Consider the following 21,251-nt stretch of genomic DNA (forward strand, 5'->3'; position numbering starts at 1 on the left):
TGCACATGCATCTTTTGGTAGACGCGGATGAAGTTTTCTGCAAAACCACGAGATGTGCATGCAAATGGTGCTTTTGGCAGAACGCGCACGTGGATTTCTACCAAACGACGTGCTAAGCATGCCGATGCTGCTCTTTTTAGCACCCGCGCACGGATTTGTGCGAAAACGCGTTTTAAGCATGCACATGCATCTTTTGGTAGACGCGGATGAAGTTTTCTGCAAAACCACAAGATGTGCATGCAAATGGTGCTTTTGGCAGAACGCGCACGTGGATTTCTACCAAACGACGTGCTAAGCATGCCGATGCTGCTCTTTTTAGCACCCGCGCACGGATTTGTGCGAAAACGCGTTTTAAGCATGCACATGCATCTTTTGGTAGACGCGGATGAAGTTTTCTGCAAAACCACAAGATGTGCATGCAAATGGTGCTTTTGGCAGAACGCGCACGTGGATTTCTACCAAACGACGTGCTAAGCATGCCGATGCTGCTCTTTTTAGCACCCGCGCACGGATTTGTGCGAAAACGCGTTTTAAGCATGCACATGCATCTTTTGGTAGACGCGGATGAAGTTTTCTGCAAAACCACAAGATGTGCATGCAAATGGTGCTTTTGGCAGAACGCGCACGTGGATTTCTACCAAACGACGTGCTAAGCATGCCGATGCTGCTCTTTTTAGCACCCGCGCACGCATTTGTGCGAAAACGCGTTTTAAGCATGCACATGCATCTTTTGGTAGACGCCGATGAAGTTTTCTGCAAAACCACAAGATGTGCATGCAAATGGTGCTTTTTGCAGAACGCGCACGTGGATTTCTACCAAATGACGTACTAAGCATGCCGATGCTGCTCTTTTTAGCACCCGCGCACGCATTTGTGCGAAAACGCGTTTTAAGCATGCACATGCATCTTTTGGTAGACGCGGATGAAGTTTTCTGCAAAACCACGAGATGTGCATGCAAATGGTGCTTTTTGCAGAACGCGCACGTGGATTTCTACCAAACGACGTGCTAAGCATGCCGATGCTGCTCTTTTTAGCACCCGCGCACGGATTTGTGCGAAAACGCGTTTTAAGCATGCACATGCACCTTTTGGTAGACGCGGATGAAGTTTTCTGCAAAACCACAAGATGTGCATGCAAATGGTGCTTTTGGCAGAACGCGCACGTGGATTTCTACCAAACGACGTGCTAAGCATGCCGATGCTGCTCTTTTTAGCACCCGCGCACGCATTTGTGCGAAAACGCGTTTTAAGCATGCACATGCATATTTTGGTAGACGCGGATGAAGTTTTCTGCAAAACCACAAGATGTGCATGCAAATGGTGCTTTTTGCAGAACGCGCACGTGGATTTCTACCAAACGACGTGCTAAGCATGCCGATGCTGCTCTTTTTAGCACCCGCGCACCGATTTGTGCGAAAACGCGTTTTAAGCATGCACATGCATCTTTTGGTAGACGCGGATGAAGTTTTCTGCAAAACCACAAGATGTGCATGCAAATGGTGCTTTTGGCAGACCGCGCACGTGGATTTCTACCAGACGACGTGCTAAGCATGCCGATGCTGCTCTTTTTAGCACCCGCGCACGGATTTGTGCGAAAACGCGTTTTAAGCATGCACATGCATCTTTTGGTAGACGCGGATGAAGTTTTCTACAAAACCACAAGATGTGCATGCAAATGGTGCTTTTGGCAGAACGCGCACGTGGATTTCTACCAAACGACGTGCTAAGCATGCCGATGCTGCTCTTTTTAGCACCCGCGCACGCATTTGTGCGAAAACGCGTTTTAAGGATGCACATGCATCTTTTGGTAGACGCGGATGAAGTTTTCTGCAAAACCACAAGATGTGCATGCAAATGGTGCTTTTGGCAGGACGCGCACGTGGATTTCTACCAAACGACGTGCTAAGCATGCCGATGCTGCTCTTTTTAGCACCCGCGCACGTATTTGTGCGAAAACGCGTTTTAAGCATGCACATCCCGGTCAAAAAATCCGTCAGGGCTATCTTGATGGACTTGTAGAATTCTTGAAGGTCCGTCAGGAATTTCTACAGGCACTCTCCCAGTACCAATAGGATTCTTAAAGGTCAGTCAGGAATTTCTACAGGCACTCTCCCAGTACCAATAGGATTCTTAAAGGTCAGTCAGGAATTCCTACAGGCACTCTCCCAGTACCAATAGGATTCTTAAAGGTCAGTCAGGAATTCCTACAGGCACTCTCCCAATACAAATAGGATTCTTAACGGTCAGTCAGGAATTCCTACAGGCACTCTCCCAATACAAATAGGATTCTTAACGGTCAGTCAAGGATTCCTACAGGCACTCTCCCAATACCAATAGCATTCTTAAAGTTCAGTCAGGAATTCTTACGGGCACTCTCCCAATACCAATAAGATTCTTAAAGGTCAGTCAAGAGTGTCTATATGCACCCTCCCAATACAAACAGGGCTCTTAAAAGTCATGTAAGACTGTTACAGGCAACCTTGCAGTTCCAATAAGAGTCTTGTCATTTATTGGAGATACTTTACATGTAGCTTTCGTAGACCAATAGGGCGCCTAAAGGTTAGATAGATTTCTACGGGCATCATGGCCGTCCGAAACGAAAGCGTCCGCCCAGCCGATTAACTGAGTTGAACGTGTAAATCCTCGTGAAAAAGCTGCAGTAACCAAAAGCGATCAGTCTTTGTTTGGTGCTTCTACTTTTATTTACTCTTTGTGTTGTCGAGATCGGCAGATGCGTGAGGCAACTCGCAACCGAGTGGCTTTCCGCAGTACACTAGGCGAATGATTTCTTCACCTCATGTTAATTACAGCTACAATAACATCAATTGCGATATAGAGTGTCGAGGAGAGCAGAAACTAATTGCCGCTATTAGCACAGTTACCGCGTGAGTATATTATGTATATATAGTATATATAAGCGACATTACAAACTTGGGCCAGTTAGAGAGAGAGAGAGAGAAAATATTTATTTATCATGAGTTTGGGCGACTTCCTCGCAGGGTGGGCCAGTTAGAAGCAGAATGAAGGCTGCGCTACAAACTGAATTTTTTCGGTGACTTGTCATCAACTCATAAGCTCAGCGGGTGATTAAGATCGCGTACTCTATTTTTGTGGCTGCCGAGCAATACACCATGCATCTATGCGTTGTGACTTCGCTTCTCGCTTAATTGTTTTCTCCGCGTGCGCGTCTTTCCGAACCGTCCGCTCTGACAACGTCACTGCGCAATATATACAGTGTAATAAGGCCTCGGCGGCGCGTGCCTAGCTTTGGCAGCTAAACAAACACGTTTTCAGTTAAAGATCAAAACATCCCCGTGACGGCAAGGAGCGGTATATCGGCAAGGCATCATTTACTGAAGAAACTGCCCAGAACTGGCGTAAACGGCTGTCGACGTCTTACAGCGAATCGAGTGTATGAACGCACCATCTGAATGCAGCGCTGCGACAGCTGCGGCGCGCAGTTCACAAGCAGAATCGTGGTCGAAACGCGACCTCCCTGAGCGCGAGCGATTGTGCAGTTTTGTGATGTATACCTCATGCACCAAACATACGTCCGCTAGGAAAACGAAGAGCTTTCCCGATGTATACGCACTGCCGTATGTTGCATACGGCCCAATTCGATTACAAACGGGAAATCATATGTCTGCATGTACTAAACTGGGCTATATACGCTATCGCCGATCATTACTATAGCGTATGCGATAGCTCTGCATGCATTCACGCTAAATGCTGCATGAACAGACTTCCATTGCACGCCTTTCATTCTGAAGCGAGTTAACAAAATTTTTATCAGCACAGCAATTAATTTAACAGCTAACAAATTTTCATTAGGATATACAGAAATTCTATACGGTTCTCATATTGTTGCTGTGGGTGCACCGAGCTACCTTCAGGCAGATGGCTCAATGTTTCTGCAGACATTGTGTGTTTAGTCTAGCTTTGAGTGAGTGCATCAATTGATTATTGGTAGACATGGAGCACACCCATGCAATGCAACTGTCACAAAATTGTAAACTGCAAGGTTAACATATAACACACAGCCAGCCGGTGAAAATATGCTCTATAGCCCCGAAGATGCATATGTGAGCCTGAAGAATATGCCATATGCCCCATACACTGGCAAATGCTGTAACAGCTAGCCGACTTATTTTTTCCATGATAAAGGCTGTCATCTATGCATGCAGTCCACAATTATATCTTCTGGTAAATTTTAGCAACCTGTACAGGCTGCTAGCCTGGTGACCATGTCAATGCCACCAAAAAAAGTGCACCAAAACAATTAATGCATAATGTTAAATGTGTTCTGTATTTAAGCAAAGGCTGTGACAAACTCTTTTTGCTGGTAGTTGTAGCAGTGTTGTATATCAGAAATTGTATATATAGATCATCAGTAAGGTGAACAAGATTTCAGCATTTTAGTATTGTGTAATAAAATTGGTTGAAGTCAGTGCTTACTTACATCTACATTTACCCTGTGTACTCATCAATTTCATGCTGCCTGATACCACGGCACTTTACCAACTTGCCTGCAGGATTTCAGCAATTGATGCTTCTTAAATAAATTTGTCATAGATGTTACAAGTGCTGCTTCAATGTCAATCAGTGCTTAATGTAGCAACAGCTTTGCCCCACAGTACTTTAGGAAGGTGATAAATGCATGAAAAACAGGTTTCATGTTTGAATTCAGCAGCAGATATAAGCAGGATTGCTATTAGGCAGGCATGCCTCAAACACTAGATGGCTTCAGCTCCGTCGCTGCAGCATGTTCAATATATTGCACGAGCTTTCCCTTTGGCTTCATGCTTTTCATTTTAACTAATAGTGTACAAAAAGCAATATTTTATCATTGTATTGGATACAAATATTCAAGGAAAGCCACCTTCAAGTATCAAACAGGCCCAATGTATAAACAAAACTTAAAAGTTTCATGGGGTCTGTGCAGAAATAAATGCCAGATGCATATATAGATATTAGTGTGTAGTTCTCGTTGAGAGTTAAGTGCAATATAAAGCAGCATTCATCATTTTGAAGGAATCCAAATGTGGCAAGATCTCCCAAATAATGAATTGGTGTCTAGATCGAGACAGTGAAATTATAGGCAGCCTAAAGCAAGACATGCTCACTCAAGGGCTGTTAACTATTACGCATAAGTGACCCCCTCCATGTGTTTATCCAGAAACTCTTGTCTCTATACAACTGTGGTTCTGCTAAATTAGAATCGTACCATTGCACACCTCATTTGCATCAAGCCTCACTTTGCATCAGTCTTTCCCCTTGTTAACTGCAACAACTTTTGTTGTACCTGATAGTCTTTGAACAAAAATGTTTCACAAACACTTGCTAGTGGCAGCTTATTCAACTGCCCCTCTTTTTTTTGTTTAGATTCAGCTTTCATTTCTGTGTTCACTTCAAGCTGGTTTTGTTTCTTCAAGGAAAATATAATTTTTCTTTTTTTTTCATCTCCCATCACACGTTTGATGAAGGATGCTTCACCAATTGTCATACCGATTCTTTTAGACTACTTGCTGCAAGTTTAGCACATTTATCCTCACATCCCCGTTCATCCTTGTTCTGCTAGCACAGTCTGTAGTCGTTCGTGTTGAACCAGCTCATAAAACATATGGTCTCACTTGAAAATATGTTGATCTTACATGAAGCTTATCCCAATAGTCCGCTAATTCACAATGGTCTACAACAAATATCCTGTAACTGTACAGTTTGTTAAACATTCTACATGAAATATCTTACAGGAAGTACACTGCACTCATAGTGGATTCTTTGCATATACGTTCATTCTCGTCATCAGCCTATTTTGGTATCCACTGCAGGAAGAAGGCCTCTCCCTGCTATATCCAAATACCCGTCTTGGGCTAGACAATTCTAACTTGCACCTGCAAGTTAGAATGAGCTCAAATCAAATATTCAATCTATATTGGGTGGCATCCCCAAAAAGGTTGCAAGGCCTGGAAGGTGCGTGGTGCCACCCAAGAGACTGAACTTATAAATCCGATCACGGAAAGTAAGATCTAGTGTGTCGTTGCATTTAATCCATGGGGTGCCACAAACACCACTGACAACACTAATGTGGCTTACCCATCTAATAGAGGACACCACTATAGTGGTGCCGGGCATTTGTACCAGTACAAACAGTACCAGGCACTTCGTTCGTTGCCCGTCCAGCCGAAGGTCGTACCGTTCCTCTCGTCTCGACAGGTCTACAACTATTCTACAGGCTTGCAGAGAGCTAAAAGAAAATATCAAGGGTTGACTTGGGCATGTTGGTAGTACATGTTCATAATAAAAACACCACAAGAGACAGAGACAAATGAAGAAAGACACAGCACTGTGTTTGTCTTTCCTCATTTGTCCGTGTCTCACACGCTTCATTTTAAAAAAGACAATATGTCCAGAAAATTTCACTTTTTATTGGTGAATAAAAATTATGCACAGATGTACATCAACAAAGCATGGGCTAAACAACTGCCATGAGGTGACAAGATACATTGACAAAACAGTTGCTTAGAGGTGACAAAGCAATTTTCTTAAAAACGTCTAAAAAATGAGCAACATAGCCTATTTAAAATCCACATCAGTTAGACCAAGCACTACGCAAACAAACACCGCAGATAATACAACATGTAAGCTAGCTCTCAGTGGTAGTGTCATAAATGGGGATGCAAGAGTATTTGCAAGGGTACCCCCCACCCCCGCCTATGTAATACCCTCTCCTGGAGGGCCTTTAGGGGCAACGTGAATAAACAAACTTGCATAACTGTGCAACATTATCATAACTGTGCGACCCAACAGTGAAGCCGACAAGAAAATGCACCAATGTGTAGGTATATGTCACTTATCCTTTGTCAGATAATGTGCATGTAGTGATATCATTCTTAAATTTTCTCACCATGCTTGTCTCTAAGTAAGCACTTTTTTTTTACATCAAAATCACAAGTATCACTCATGGTTCTCAAGGGGCTGTGCCTATAACTATGAATGCCTCAATGTACAAAAGTTGCTGCTGAGCATGTTGAGGGGCATTCATTTTATTAGGTACTTCACGAAAGCAAATAAACACACAAGCTTGGGTTTGGATCGTAGAGGTGCACCAATCGGCTACAGCTCTACTGAGGAAGGAGAATGCCACATGCAGATTTGCACATGAATAGAACACATTAGCACGTTCTGCCTAGGCAGCAGAGCTTACCAACCACTCTCACAAACTATTGGTGCCATGGCTGGTCAATTCAATGAACAGTTGCACCTGACTGCTACCTCTCCCCAACCACCTTCACGGAATGGCGACTTCAGGCAACCGAGCCAACCATGCAAGCACAAGCACAGCTACTTAGAGCGAGTGCGACGGCAGCCTTTTTGTACCAGCCGACTTCCCACAGCTCCACGGCCTCCTGGAGTTCTGCATCGCCTAACGAGCCCTCTGGTTTAGCCAGCCGGACAGCCATTTCACTAACAATGTGACTGACTTACTGCTGCATTACCACCATGCATTACGGGAGCTTTCAGAGGGCCGAATTGTGGAACTGTGAATGGCACCTCCTGTGCCAAACATCTGTAAGAACCTGCGGCACAGCGTAATCGGCTACTATACTTCGTCTTCCTCCCAGCACGCTGTCATGACCACTTTCACCCCATGACCAGTGGCCTCATTGCATATCTTCACAATGCTTACCCATGTTCACCCATGCTGAATGTTATCACATGCCAGTCCAGACCTTCAACCTCTCTTCATCCCATGAGTTGTCACACCAGCTCAGATAAGTCCGCACACCTGCTGTTCCCACAAAAGAAAACTGAGCCAACCACAAATCCTGTCCGCTTCTTTACAAATCCCACTTCTTCCTTACACACTGCCACGGGCTCTCATCCCAACCTGTTGTATCTGGTGACCTCTCACAACCATTTCCGAGGCTTTACCACTCACTCTACCAGGCACACTTTCTCTACATGACAGTCCAAGGACCACTTCGAGCAACCACCACCACCGCCCCAACTTTGTTGTCATAGGAATTCTCCTAGCAAGCAGGAGCAAGTAGACCGTCTTCTGAAGAGCAGTGCTCTTGATCCCCACAGATGCCTGAACTGCAAAAGTTTCACAGATGTAGCCTTGCCATGTATTCATTCAGCTTGAGTGTCAATTCTACCTCAGCATGAGTAAGGCACCACGCCACCATGCTGCAGCTGCAAGTCCTACACAACTGCCGCTTTTTCTGGTATCACTGCTGCCGCCAAATTCGTGTACTCTATATTCATGTCCCCAGCAGCAAGTAAACCTGCTCTTAATAAATTAAGCAATGACAGCTATCGGAATCCCTCATGAGACATTGATACTGCAGATACACCGAGATTACCACACCAAGACACCACTCCCGACGGCTTCTCGCACCAGCCACCTCCACCTGTCCTTTGCATTGTTCCTGCAGCTAAGCTTGTGAAATAGCATGAATCAGCTGCGACTGATCGTGCAGACACCAGCTTTTGCTGTACTATGCCAGTGCCATCAGAGCACCAATGGATGACACGGTCCTCAACATCAGCCCTTGCTGGACCCTTGCCGTCAGCATACACCTGCCTGGTGCACCTCGGCCCCGATTCCAAGATCCGTCACACTGGAAAAACATATGTATATTCAACATAACACTGTCAGTGGGCAAGACTGCACGTTTCATGTACAGCCACAGGCTTGGTCTTCCCATGGCTATGTCTTCCTGCAGGCTCGCAGCTGACAACCTTCAGATAGGCAACTACGACTGGCATGTACGTACTTCTTGAATCTATGCAACCCACCGCCCATCCCCAGCACCACTCTCAGCCTTGACCTCTAAAGAACCGTATGTACCATTCACCCCAACATGAACTCGACCAGGACAGCCCAATTGGCCCTATGAACTGCCACCATGTGTACGCACTCTCTTATTCGAGCGTTTCTTTTGCATATATTATTCAATCGCACTGCATGCTAGGGGAAGTACCTTAGCAGAAATGTGCCAATCAGCTACATTATCGCCAAGGACAAAGAAAGCTGTAAGCAAATTTGTGCATGTATAAAATGCTAGCACAACTGGCCTGTGCAGCTGCACTTGCGAAATGCTCTCAGCTTCAAGGCTATTTGGCTTCGACGAACCATGACCGTGGCATCTCCCTCTCCTCAAATGCCTCCACATGCTTTTCAACTCTGTCTTGATTAGCAGCCTATGGCATTATTCTACATGTCGTAAGAGGAGGGAATGGCTGCACTCTTTGCGTGCATCATAAGTGATTCATAATCCCATACAAACAGTAATGGCCTTCCCACAACCAGTTTTCTCATCTGCCATGGTCCCATTTGTTACATGTGGTGGCATAAAAGCCGGCTCTGCTTGCCATTCTAGACAGCTCACAATGAAAGGCATGGCACACTTGATGAAATTGCTACCGAGCAGCCATTAGTAAACCTTATGGAGGTGCATGCGCTCGCCCGCCTTACCACAAATTCGCATAGTAATAGAGGCACACAGCTCCTACACCTTGCTGCATCTACGTCAAGAGTGCTGGAACATAGCTGCTACATTTGCCACCCCAATTAGGTCCTCTTGTCGAAATGCTTACTGCAAGTTTCTTTTATCCGACCATTCCAAGTTCCAAGGTGATTTCAGTAACAGGCACTGACGAGGACACAGACAAGAAGCAACAAAGGCTTGATGAGGTCTGCACACCCTATTACATGGCAAGCATGATGTATGGTGCTCACAGGTTGAAACACAACACTGCAAGAGGGTGGCCGCCGGTATATGCAATGTCGCGTGGGAGCAGGGTGATGCAGTGTGGTATACCGCGAGGGTGAGAGCGTTTTGTGCATAGGCTTACTGCTTCCAGCTGCCAATGAATGAGACTGCGGTTCCCCGCAGCGCCCCACTGATGCTGCATGCCTGGCGCGCTAGAGTGTGCCGCCAATGTCGTCACACTGTCTGCTCGCATGCTCTTGTTACACATGCCCTTCCAATATGGCAGATATTCTGTGCACGTAAGGCACATTTACGTTCACCTTAATAAAATGAATGTCTGCATGAAGGAATAGCAAATGTTATTCTTTCTTTTTTTTTTTCTAGAAGGTTACATTCTGCAATAAAGTTTGCTATTCCTTCGTGCAGACGTTCGTTCTATTCAGATGAACGTAAATGTGCCTTACGTGGACAACACATGTGCCGCATAGGAAGGGCATGTATAGAAAGAGTGCGTGAGCAAATAATGTCGTGAAACCATCGGCACGCAAGCACGCTCCAGCGCACCAGGCTTGCCGCGCCCCTCCGGCGCTGCAGAGAACCGCAGTCCCATTAATAGGCAGCCAGAAGCAGTAAGCATACGCTCAAAACAACCTCACTCGCAAAGTACCACAATGCAACACCTTGCTTCTACGAGCAGTGCTGCATGTACTGGTGGCCACGCTCTCAGTGTCGTGTTTCAATCCGTGAGCACAGTACATATCTAGGTAATGCAATGCATGAAAAGAGCCTTTTTTTATACAGGTGCAAAAAAAGAAATACAACTTGTGGAATATCGGTTAATAAATTAGATGAACAATTACATATTGATCGATTCTCGTTTTATAAAAGGACCACTAGAAGTAAATGATACAATAAACAAGAAACAGCAATAGAAAACTAGCTATTCTGCAAAAGCTCAGGACACACCATGCAATGCCACATAGAAACGAAGTAGCAATACAGCAGTGCAAGGCACTGGGAAAAAAATAGCATTACAACAGTTTGTACAAAGCATACCATGACAGACACACTTCACTAACAACAGCTTTCACATGTCATTACTCGCACACAATAACAGTGAAAAATACATAATAAAATAAACAGTCCAATGGTTTGTGCAAAGTGTTCTACTATAGACACTTTGCAAACAATATCAGCAGACAGGACTATTGATCAGTTTTTAAGCATGTTGATGACCAGATGCAAAATACAAATAAATAAAAATGCCACATTAGTGATTGAGAAAGGGGGAAAAATTAATTATACCCTCACACTACTTCAGCTTGCGGCCAGACCAACAAGCCCCAATTCAATGTTATCAATAAGGTAGAAAAACTCAATTTTATGACCAGAGCACACGCACGTAACAAAGCAGCTCCCTTCTCAGCAGCAGTCTACAAGACTTGGCACAGAACCATTGCAGTTAGATTCCTACAAGAACATGGATGTGCAGATACCAAAAGGAGGACATGCCTGCCTCTAGAGTCACCAACATCAATAGTATACTGGGCACAGTTTTCAAGCAATCCACGACTGTATGGTGAAATAGAAAAGATTCCCGAGAACTAGAAAGGGCGGCTAAACTTTGGCCATGCTAAAGAACAATTGAGCACTGCACATAGCGCTAGCCAATAGCCATGACAGCCTGCCTGCTTGCCACTGCCAGGCAAAATAAACAAACTAATTCACCCACAATGACAGAAAACAGAACCCCTGACAAATAAGTGGTCAACATGCATGCAGCATCAGCAGAGAACATTCCTAACAAAAGCTGAAAACACTTTTGCAGCTTTTAGTCTGTGGTGCTCTCCCGATTTTTGTTATATGGGAAAAATAAAGGCAAATTTCAAATGTCGCGATGTTAACCTTTCCACCATGTCCAAAAGAAATATAGGCTTCGATTATACCACTCAGCAATAAAAGCTCAGTAGAGCAGACACCTAATAGTTTGCATTTTTTTTTTTGCGCAGCTTCACTTCACTGAATCTATGTGCCTGTAATGCCCACTGGCAAGAACAAAGAGATTGCCACAAATAAAAATTGCATCTGCTGCAAAAAATATGTGTGCAGGAACAAATGTAACAGATTGTCCTCATTTATCATCAGATGGTTCCTTGTGCTTTAGTTTCACATGGAAACAGTATTACAAGCTAGCCTAGCAAAAAGTCAATACGAAGTGCGACACAAACAAAAGTATTGCTATCATTTGCATCTACAGCTTCTAGACCATTCATGACAGGAGCTTCTGTGCAAACATTCTGGCAATGTCATTCTTGTCTACGACCTTCAGGGCAAAGTTAGTTAGCATAGAGGGTAAAAACTTAGTCACAGTTGTCTTGAACAACTTCTCGTGATCACTGGGGCCTGAATACTTAAGACTTAATGCTGTCGCAGCACTTCAGCACCATTTTTGCCAATATCGCACACCAATGCTTATGGTGCCGCATTGATCAAATTGCATTGATCGCAATATGGCATTTAACAGCAAGAATAATTAGAAATCTAAGCTTTCAAACCCGGTACACAGTCGACGACAACTCCATTACATGTTTAAACGCAAGCACATTAACCTTGCGACTTGTTGACAATGTGCAAAACAAGAACACTAACCGATACATATATATTTTGTTTTTTTTTCATGTGGCACACGACTGGGGCTCTCGGCCAATGCAGCTAGTTCATTGTATAAAAGTAAGCCACTGAAATCCTACAGCGAAGTAAGGGGCTCTTGAATGCAAAACAACAGATTTGCTATGACAGCCTAATGTGTGCTTTACTTCACAGACAGCAGTCATTGCTCTATTACTATATCCTTCATCCCAAGCCACAGTTTTAGTAAGGCGAACAGGTTTTGTCACATTTTAAGACTTCCAGAAGTGCATACACTGCCATTGCGACTTTTCCGCATAGGTGCTTCGACAGAGAGAGCGCTGCAAGCCTGGATTGAAATGCGAGGCGGCTCAGAAACTATACAAGAGACTATGGTGTAAATTATGCAGAATGAAGTCCCCACTGCTCTCTCAGTTCAAACATTGCTAGTGTTGATGCACATCAAGAGAGTTCATATGATTAACTACTGCAGGCAAGAATACTTTCAGCTCGCTGTACACATTTCGTAAACTCGCCATTTCACCACAAAGGATTCCTTTAAAAGATCAGTAGTCAGTCCCTGTAGGCCTTGTACATCTACAGGTGGAATCAAAACTTCTCTACAGAGTTCCCAACATCACAGATGTAGGATGAGCTGCCTACAGTGAAGAATACACACTGTGCCTGCAAGTCATCACTGCTGTACAGGCAGTGATTTTCTGAGGGCGGTGGGTGTTGGCAGTGCATAATGTGAGGTACATCAAAAGCACAAGCACCAATGAGCATGTGCTGACAATGAAAATATATGGAGCTTGTGTCCGCATAAATTCCCAAGACATGCACGTACTTGCCATCCTTCATGCTGACATAATATGAAGAGGTTTTTCGCGGAACTAAATAGTCTGCAGCATGTACGACTACTGTGCCAACCTGTGCTCGGAAGTACCTTGAAACTTCAGGCACTCTCTCAAATTTAGATATAAACAATTCCTGCAAAGTTTCTGACATCCCTGAAAATGGCTGGGGCACACCAAGAACACATGTCTGAAAGCATGCCTTGTACTGAATTTCCATCTTCGCTTTTGCAGATGCTATGCGAGCAGACATAGTCACTGTTCTTTCCAAGTTATGATACATCTCTCGCATAATGCACCTCTCAGCTACCTGCATTGGCACAAACTTCGCCGCAGAAATAAGACGCAATACAAAGCCATTGCCATCTTCAAAGGGAAATGTCGATGTTGCCCAAAGAGGACCAAACATGCGTGTTGACTTCGGCAAGTGTAGCAGTTGGTGGACATTAAATGTCATTGAAGATTCTCCATAAAGTCTTGACATATGAGCAACAAATCTCAGCAACAGCTCTTCTGCCTCATTTATGCCACTTGCAGTAACAATATCTTTAAGCAATAAAAAAACAGCTTTCGAAAGCAGAGAAAAATGAGCCAGGAAACTTTGTGCAAGCACACCTGAAAGGCATGGAATACTATAAAATAAAAGCCAATGCCGCCATTCAACAGCCTTCCAAAAAGAACGCTCCGAGAGCGGTCGCGGTGTTCGTCCGAATGTTATTGGTGGCTTGATGCTACACAACTTCCCATCCAGCAATTTCAGCTCTCTGCCAATGTAATAGGCAGATCCTACAGATGAAAGCCACAACTCAGTCAGCTGTTTTGTTACACCTTCTAAAACACAATGCATATAGTCTGGGGGCAAGCCCCACACAAGGTCTAGACTTTTTAGCTTCATCAAAGGAGATGGCCCCTTAATACCAGCGACTGTAGTTCTCTGGTGTACAGCTTGAAGCATCGCCTTGAAAACACCTTCATGCGTCCTTTCTGGGGCTGGCTCTGCATGGCACAAGTACTTCAGTGTTCCTGCAAATATAAGCGCACAAATGCAAAGGTCATCTCCTGAACGCATCAGAATAAGCTATGAATTACATCATATGGCAGTATCAGCAATTCAGCTTTAGTAAGTCTTCACTCACATACACTAAGTATTCCTGCAAAATAAGTGACTCAGCAATCGGCCTTTGTCCATATAGCATAACAAAACCAGATAAAATATGGTGATTGCAGCTATTAAAATTGGTAAAGTGTGCAGAGCATGCCACCTAAACATAATGTGATGTGGTACCAATACTACTGGTGGCAGCACAGAGCATTGCAGCAATGGTGCTTTCGGCAGTACAGTGGGAAAATGATCAGCGATGTAAATAAGAGGGTTAAATGAATTCTTGATGGACTCTGCAGTTAATCCACCAATGTTTAAACCACAATGATTTTTATGTTTCTATAAGTGGTTTAGCACACTAGCTTAAAAAGCCAAGCATTCAGCATAAATTTATGTGCGCTTTTTAGGCAGATTGCTACCATGCCCAAGTAATTAACCACTTATTTTTGATTTACATTTAAATCATTTAAAACATTACCTTTCAGTGCATTCCCACTTTATTCGCATACATGTGGCAGCTAAATCTGCAGTAAAAAACTGTCAAAGGAAACAACAGAGATAGACTCCAATTCAGTGGTGCAAGCTAATGTAGTGCCTTTAGGGATGAGAATATCTTCAGATGTCATGTTTGTAGCGTAGAGAAGTGCAGAGCCATGATAAAACTAAGCCAGCCCTGATGCAAAGGTTATCCCTCTTGCGAGACCGCTTGCAGATGGTAATACGAGCACGTCGCCGCAGTCAATGACATCAGACGTCATAGTAACAATGCTTTGATGGCGAGGAGGTAGCGCAGTATCTTCTGCAGCAAGCAAGTGAAGTGGAGCATCATCTGCATGAAGTGAATAGGTCGCGTCGTTCATGTGGAGAATGCGTTGCCCGCAGCAGATGGAGGCGGAGGCCATAGAAAGAAAATCCCATCCCAATATGAGCTGCTGGGCACACGAACTTAGCACTGCAAATTGTACGTAATGCAGAAGTCCATCAATGGATATACAAGCAATGCACATGACAGTAGGTCGAATGGCGGCCCCTTGAGCAGCGAGTAGCGTAGGTCCATCATAGGGGGTCGTAACTTTCCGAAGTCGCGAAGACAATTCACGGTGAATAACTGAAACACTAGCACCAGTGTCTATCAAAGCTTCTACTTGTACACCTTCTACTACAACCAATATCATGTTGCACGGACGCGATAGAGGAATTTCTGTCCTGTCGTTTGATGCAGCTTTTCCTCCAAAAGCCGGACGACGCTCTGCGAATTGAGAAGCAGGTCCAAGTGGGGACGTGGAGTGGCGAAGGGGTGATGGCGAGCAGCGTCTCGCAGGACGGTACGTCGGAGCCATCTTGGATGCTACATTAGGCGATGGTGAGCGGCCGCGTGGTGGAGCATAAGGATGGCATTGACCATGGAGGCTCCCTAGACAATGGAAAGTAGCTTTGGGCGAAAAGTCATCCCGTTCGTATACGTCATATCCGCAACGCTCGTCTTGCTGGCGCTTGTGGCAAAAATGTGCTATGTGGCCACGATAGCCGCAGTAGTAGCGGATGGGACGAGGAGGATGCCACAGCGGATAGCTGGTTTGGCTAGGTGCGCTGGTAGTCATGGAGGCCATGTGGGCCGGCGTTGGTTTTGAAGGCATCAGTGGAACGATGACTGGAGTAACTGCGACAACTTGTGCATATGTTGGCGCGGTCCAGATATTTCAGTAACTCAACTTGTTTCTAAACTTATGCTTTGATGTCATACATATAATTGTACCCATGAATTTTGCACTGTACCATGTTTATTTTTCTATTTTTTTTTATATTCAATTTCGTTCCCGGTCATCACAGGAGGTGACCGGAAGTGCTGCGCAAGAAACAAGAGTGTCCCTCGGAGCTCGTGCTACTAAAATGTATCACTTTTTTTCTGCAATTTCTGCTCGATTTATTTTGACATTGCATAGCAATGGAAACAAGTATCAAGCACCAGCATATAAAGTAAAATATAAACATAAAGTAATAAAGCAAAAGAACCAATGTTCTGCTGAGACTCAAACCTGGGTCTTTTTTAGTGGGAAGCAACCATTCAACCCAACAACATAACTTATCGCAGCACAACTACTGGCATTACCATCTTCTGGCTTATTTTTTTTGAAGTTTCTTCTGCATCACTCCAGCATGGCACATTGAAAACAAAAAGTGCAATGCATGAAGGAAGAAATAAATTCACCGACAATCAGGATACTCCCTAATGCAGAATTGGAGCACAGCTCTATACATGTTTTCATTTCGCAATATATTGGCTGGCACAGACAATCAGTCTTGTGCAGCCCACTGCAAACAGAGTGAAGTACGGCGCGACTGCCTTGCTAATTTAGAGATTGCGGGAGCCAGCGTGTGTGTGACGCGTGCTTGCGAATCACAGCAGCAGCCGCCGGCAGACCTCCTAGATGACGCGCACTACTCTGGCACCGACTCGTAGCCATCATCGCTACACTACACTTTTCTTCTCATGCCTTCGCCATACCCTCCTCCACAGCCTTCCTCCTCACATCTCGTCCCCTGCTGCAGTCCGCATTCACTCTTTCATTCTTCGCTGCGGTCATTTGCTCAGTTACGCCAACGCTTGCCGCAGAACAAGCGCCTACGAGCTGCACTCTGCAATGAAGATGAGCCCTTCCTGAACAGGAAGCATCTGCAACTTGTAGGGCAGTAGCTCCTCTATGCATGCTGTCTCTGATCTCCGAGCTAAGCATGCCTACGCCAACCAAAGCCACATCGGAGAGCAACCATTGAGATTTGTTCCATAAACAAGGGCAACGAGACCTAAAATTACATGCGAGTTTCGCCACACTTTTTGCAATGCATCTAGAATTGTCGGCTTACCAAGACTGCTGCTTGTGATTGCAGCAGCATAGCTTAAACTCCCGTTCCATGCACAGGCAAAAGCACTTAACTTTTCTGCTGACCTACACACTAGTCCTAAAAAGGGCTTTCAAGTACCTTCTGAAAAAAGTACCTTCTGAAAAAGATACAAACGGAAATTGGCTCAGGAATACTAATGTTCCTGTGGCTTCATAGCATGCTGTCATAATGCCATCACTGATAGGTTCAGCTGAATTGTATGTTCTGCAAGTAATAAATTTGCAAATCGTCTGGCTGAAGCCACAAATTAATCCATGGGTATCATAGCGCTATAGGACACAGAGAAGACGGAGGCAACAGCATGAGCGCTTGTCCTGTTGTCTCCCTCTAGTCTGTGTCCTATAGCGCTATGATCCCCATTAATGTATCTAACCAACTAGCACAAAGAACCATACTTCTAAGCCACAAATAACTTGCTCATACGGAGATAAATTATGTTAAATTCCACTACCAGTTCTCTAAAGAAATGTTCTATAGAAAATGTCCTGTAAAAAACAATATATACACTGCTTTGAGAAAAACTAGTCAAAAATTGCCCAATGTGGCATAAAAACATTGCAACTATCCAGACCATTTAGTAGATGGGAACATATGCAACAAAACTTCACCCACCCAGCTTTTCCATCTATCAAGATAGATCTCCAGCTCTAGCCTCGGTGCTGGACAAATAAATACACTTTCTATGATAAATGTGTAAAGTTAAGCTTGCACTCAATTTGCCCTCCACTTGCTGGTTCATAGTACTCACTTAATATTTTTGCTTCTGTTGCCAATAAGAGTTTGACAACACCAATTCAAAGTGCTTTGTAGCTATGGGCACTAAGTACCATGCGTGCACTCACCTTCTACAGCTGTGCCTCTCTCCAAACACCAACTACAGCCAAAGTAGCCGTTGAATTGCTTCATGTTCAGAACTGCAGCTCTAGCTGGCGAATCAACACAGCAAGTAACTGCATGGACCGCTGATTTGATTCGTCTTCCACCATGGGACCATGTAAGAGTTCCAATATTGGCAAGCTCTTCAACAAATTTGCCAATGAAAAGATGCATTGGAGGGTGAACTTTTGAAAACCACAGAGCACCAATTGCTATATTTTGCCACCGGACTTGAGCAGGAAGCTCGTTCAAAAGAATTTGAATTGGCCAAATTGAATATTTGCTCGATTCAAAAACTGGTGCACCATCTGTATTGAAGCACAGTGTCAAATCTGACCAACTCATATTAAACTGTTTCCTTATGCTTCTATACAAATCACCGTCAGTGATGTCACTGTATGTTCCTGGTATAAAGCGTCGCGATGCCAGCAACTGCAAGTTTTGAAGCAGTGCACCACCAACATTCTTCAATATATCTAGCATCCGCTGCCTCATATCAAACATCAAGAAGAAACTCCCAGAATGCTTCAGGCTCTGAAGCGTCTTCTCCATGCCACATGACTGACAAGTCACCGACACATTTTCTTCAGATCTTGAGAACTTCCCCAAATATTCATGACAAGTGTGACAAAAAAAATGTAGCTTTATCAGTTCTTTCTTGTCTTTCCAGAGCTTTCGGAAGAAATATGTGCTTCCAGGCACTACATTGCTTCCTAACAGGGCATTTATCAAAATTAGCAGACCTCTAATTTGAGCCCACGTCAGTCCAGCACTGACAACATAAGCTAAGATGAGCAACAGTGCCTCTGCCTTTGTCGTCGACTGCGAAGGGAGCGTTTCCTTTGAGAGTTTCAAGAAGTACTGCTCAGGGGCATCATCCAAACCGAACTGTTCCGTGTCACAATCTTCGGCTGCACTGTCACCTTCGCTGTCATGTTGCACCTGTGTATGGTCGGCCTCTTCTTCGGTTTCAGAGCCGACATCCTGCATGGCAACACTGGGAGCAGGAACAGAGCATTCATCTTCGTCTCTCTCGTCTCTTTCACATGTGTTGCTGGCATAAGGCATTGGCGGTTCATCATCAAGGCAGCTAGCAGCCATGTCTGGTAACATGCTCAGGTTGCCATCCCGAGATGCATCTTCAGAAACACTGGCTGTCCGATGAACTGGAGAGTCCTTTGCACAAACAATGGTCGCTGCCTGCTTGTTTGGTGCAACAACCTGGAAAAAAAGGCCTTCCAGTTTTAATTAAGTGGTAATTACTTTTACTGCGTACTGGGCAGATAAATTACAGTGGAAGTGATGTGTAATAAACAGAAGTATCACAACTAATAATAACACAAAGAATAAGTAATATAATTGATATCCAAAACATTAAAAAGGGTCACACAATGGAAGGCTCGCTCTGGGCTGAGGCTTCCCTTGTTCAGCCATTATTAATAATTGATATTACAATATGTGTATAACATGCTGCCATATAATCAGTTGCAAAATACTCAATTCAGGTGGTTCGTAAGGCATCTTAGAAGCAGGATATTCTAAGTGCACTGTACACAGAATCGTATGAGAACATGACACTTAATATAACCTGGATTAATTTTAATTGCTGCGCTCAAGTTCATACCGACATGAGCAAAGGATGAAATTATGACAAAATAGAGAAAACATACGCCCATTGGAAGCAACACAGTGATGCTGTTTTGTTGCATCATGTGCATTAGTTTAAAATACAACTAATCCTGTTTTCCAATAATACAAATGGCTGCTGACAAATCTCAATGCCAAGGATACAGAAAGCTCCCCTAAGCTATCAAGCTAATATAATACAATTTATTATATTTTATCACAATTGTGTGCTTATTTATTTGTTAAATCAAGGAGTGCACAAGTACTTAGAAATGCAAAGATCTGACGGCAAGGGAAAGAATCCAACGAGTTGGCACAATCCTGCAAAAGGGAATTGATGCACTGGCCTCTTGGGTCGATGTGGTAATAGCATGTGAAAGAAATGTATTATATTTGAGGGCAACAATTACCTACATTGTCACATGCTCAGTTATTGCTTATGCTCATTTGCCTACACAAGCAATCGAAATCTGAGATAACTTTTGCAACTGCGTTGTCTATTCTAGATTTGTTACCTGAATATAGGGCACAGCAGCAATTCTTCTGTGGTAGTTCAACGCGTTCAAGCCCAGTCTTTTTTTTAAGCTTGAGAAAAAGAGACGCAATTCGCTGCGGCTCAGCTACGTCGTGATTTTAAGTGACGCATTCTCTCTTTTGACCCTGGTGGTCGTCTGATGCTCTCGCAGTTGCTTTCACCGTTCTAGACTAGAGCCTTGATCGAGCTCTGTACGAAAAACTACACAGGACTGTTTTTACTTTCTGCCTGCATCGTAAAGCGGCGCCGCGGCAATCGTCATGGGAGCCCTGGATTAGGGGCCCCGCCAACAGTCCTCTGACTAGTCAATAAAGATGTTTATATTTCTCTGCACAGAACTCGACTTTGTGCTCGGCTGCAGAACGCCACAGCCACTAAACCAAAGTGGCATGTCAAAAACTGCCCCCCCCCCCCCTCCACCCAAAAAGAACTTGTTATAATCACTGAATTATCAGTATTGCACGTACCTTGCTAGCGCTGCGTGTTTTCGCTCGCTTGGCAATGCTGCTGAGGGTCTGCTTTGGTACTTGATCAGTTGAGTTCGGTTCCAAGTACCGCCTGTAGCGGCCTCGCGTCTTCTGCGACATGCTGCGCGCAAACACTAGCAGAGAGCAAGCTGGGCCTGCGGCACGCTTATTACTGCTGCTGCAAATACTTGCGGGCAAACACAAGTAAGAGCTAGCTTCACCTTCGGAATACCACAAAACTTAGTCGAAACCCCAAAAGGAGGCATGTACAAACCGAACCACGCGGCCGACTATCCAAGATTATGGAGCCATGCGTGAGCAATGGATATATATTGTGTTTTGTGAGATGGAAAACATTGATGGTCGCCACCTGGCCGCTGCTTTTTTTTCTTTGCTAGTAAACATAAACTTGTTTCGCCGCCTGCCGTCAGCTGCAGAAAGCAGCGTTTCAGGGAGGGCTTCCGCGCGTTGCCCACTCCTAGGATAGGCGAATGCCCTCCTTGAAACGCTGCTTTCTGCATCTGACGGCAGGCGGCGACA

The 21,251-nt window shown here is 44.4% G+C and overlaps 1 protein-coding gene across 2 annotated transcripts; it reads right to left on the reverse strand.

The window, feature by feature from the left end:
* Positions 1 to 6,405: 6,405 nt before the first annotated feature.
* LOC126522653 (uncharacterized) lies at positions 6,406 to 21,078 on the reverse strand. Of its 2 annotated transcripts, XM_050171420.3 has the most exons (4): positions 20,712 to 21,078; positions 18,050 to 19,304; positions 14,120 to 14,224; positions 6,406 to 8,624 (listed from the first exon to the last, which is right to left on the reverse strand). In XM_050171420.3, exons 1-4 carry the CDS (start codon positions 20,829 to 20,831, stop codon positions 8,620 to 8,622), a joined length of 1,485 nt encoding a protein of 494 aa, XP_050027377.2. In that variant the 5' UTR covers positions 20,832 to 21,078; the 3' UTR covers positions 6,406 to 8,619. The 2 variants fall into 2 exon arrangements, 1 of the variants encoding a protein (XP_050027377.2); XR_008610454.2 differs by lacking the exon at positions 18,050 to 19,304.
* Between the last annotated feature and the right edge of the window lie 173 nt (positions 21,079 to 21,251).

Source organism: Dermacentor andersoni, unplaced genomic scaffold (genome assembly GCF_023375885.2).
Source record: "Dermacentor andersoni unplaced genomic scaffold, qqDerAnde1_hic_scaffold ctg00000259.1, whole genome shotgun sequence".
Taxonomy (NCBI): domain Eukaryota; kingdom Metazoa; phylum Arthropoda; class Arachnida; order Ixodida; family Ixodidae; genus Dermacentor; species Dermacentor andersoni.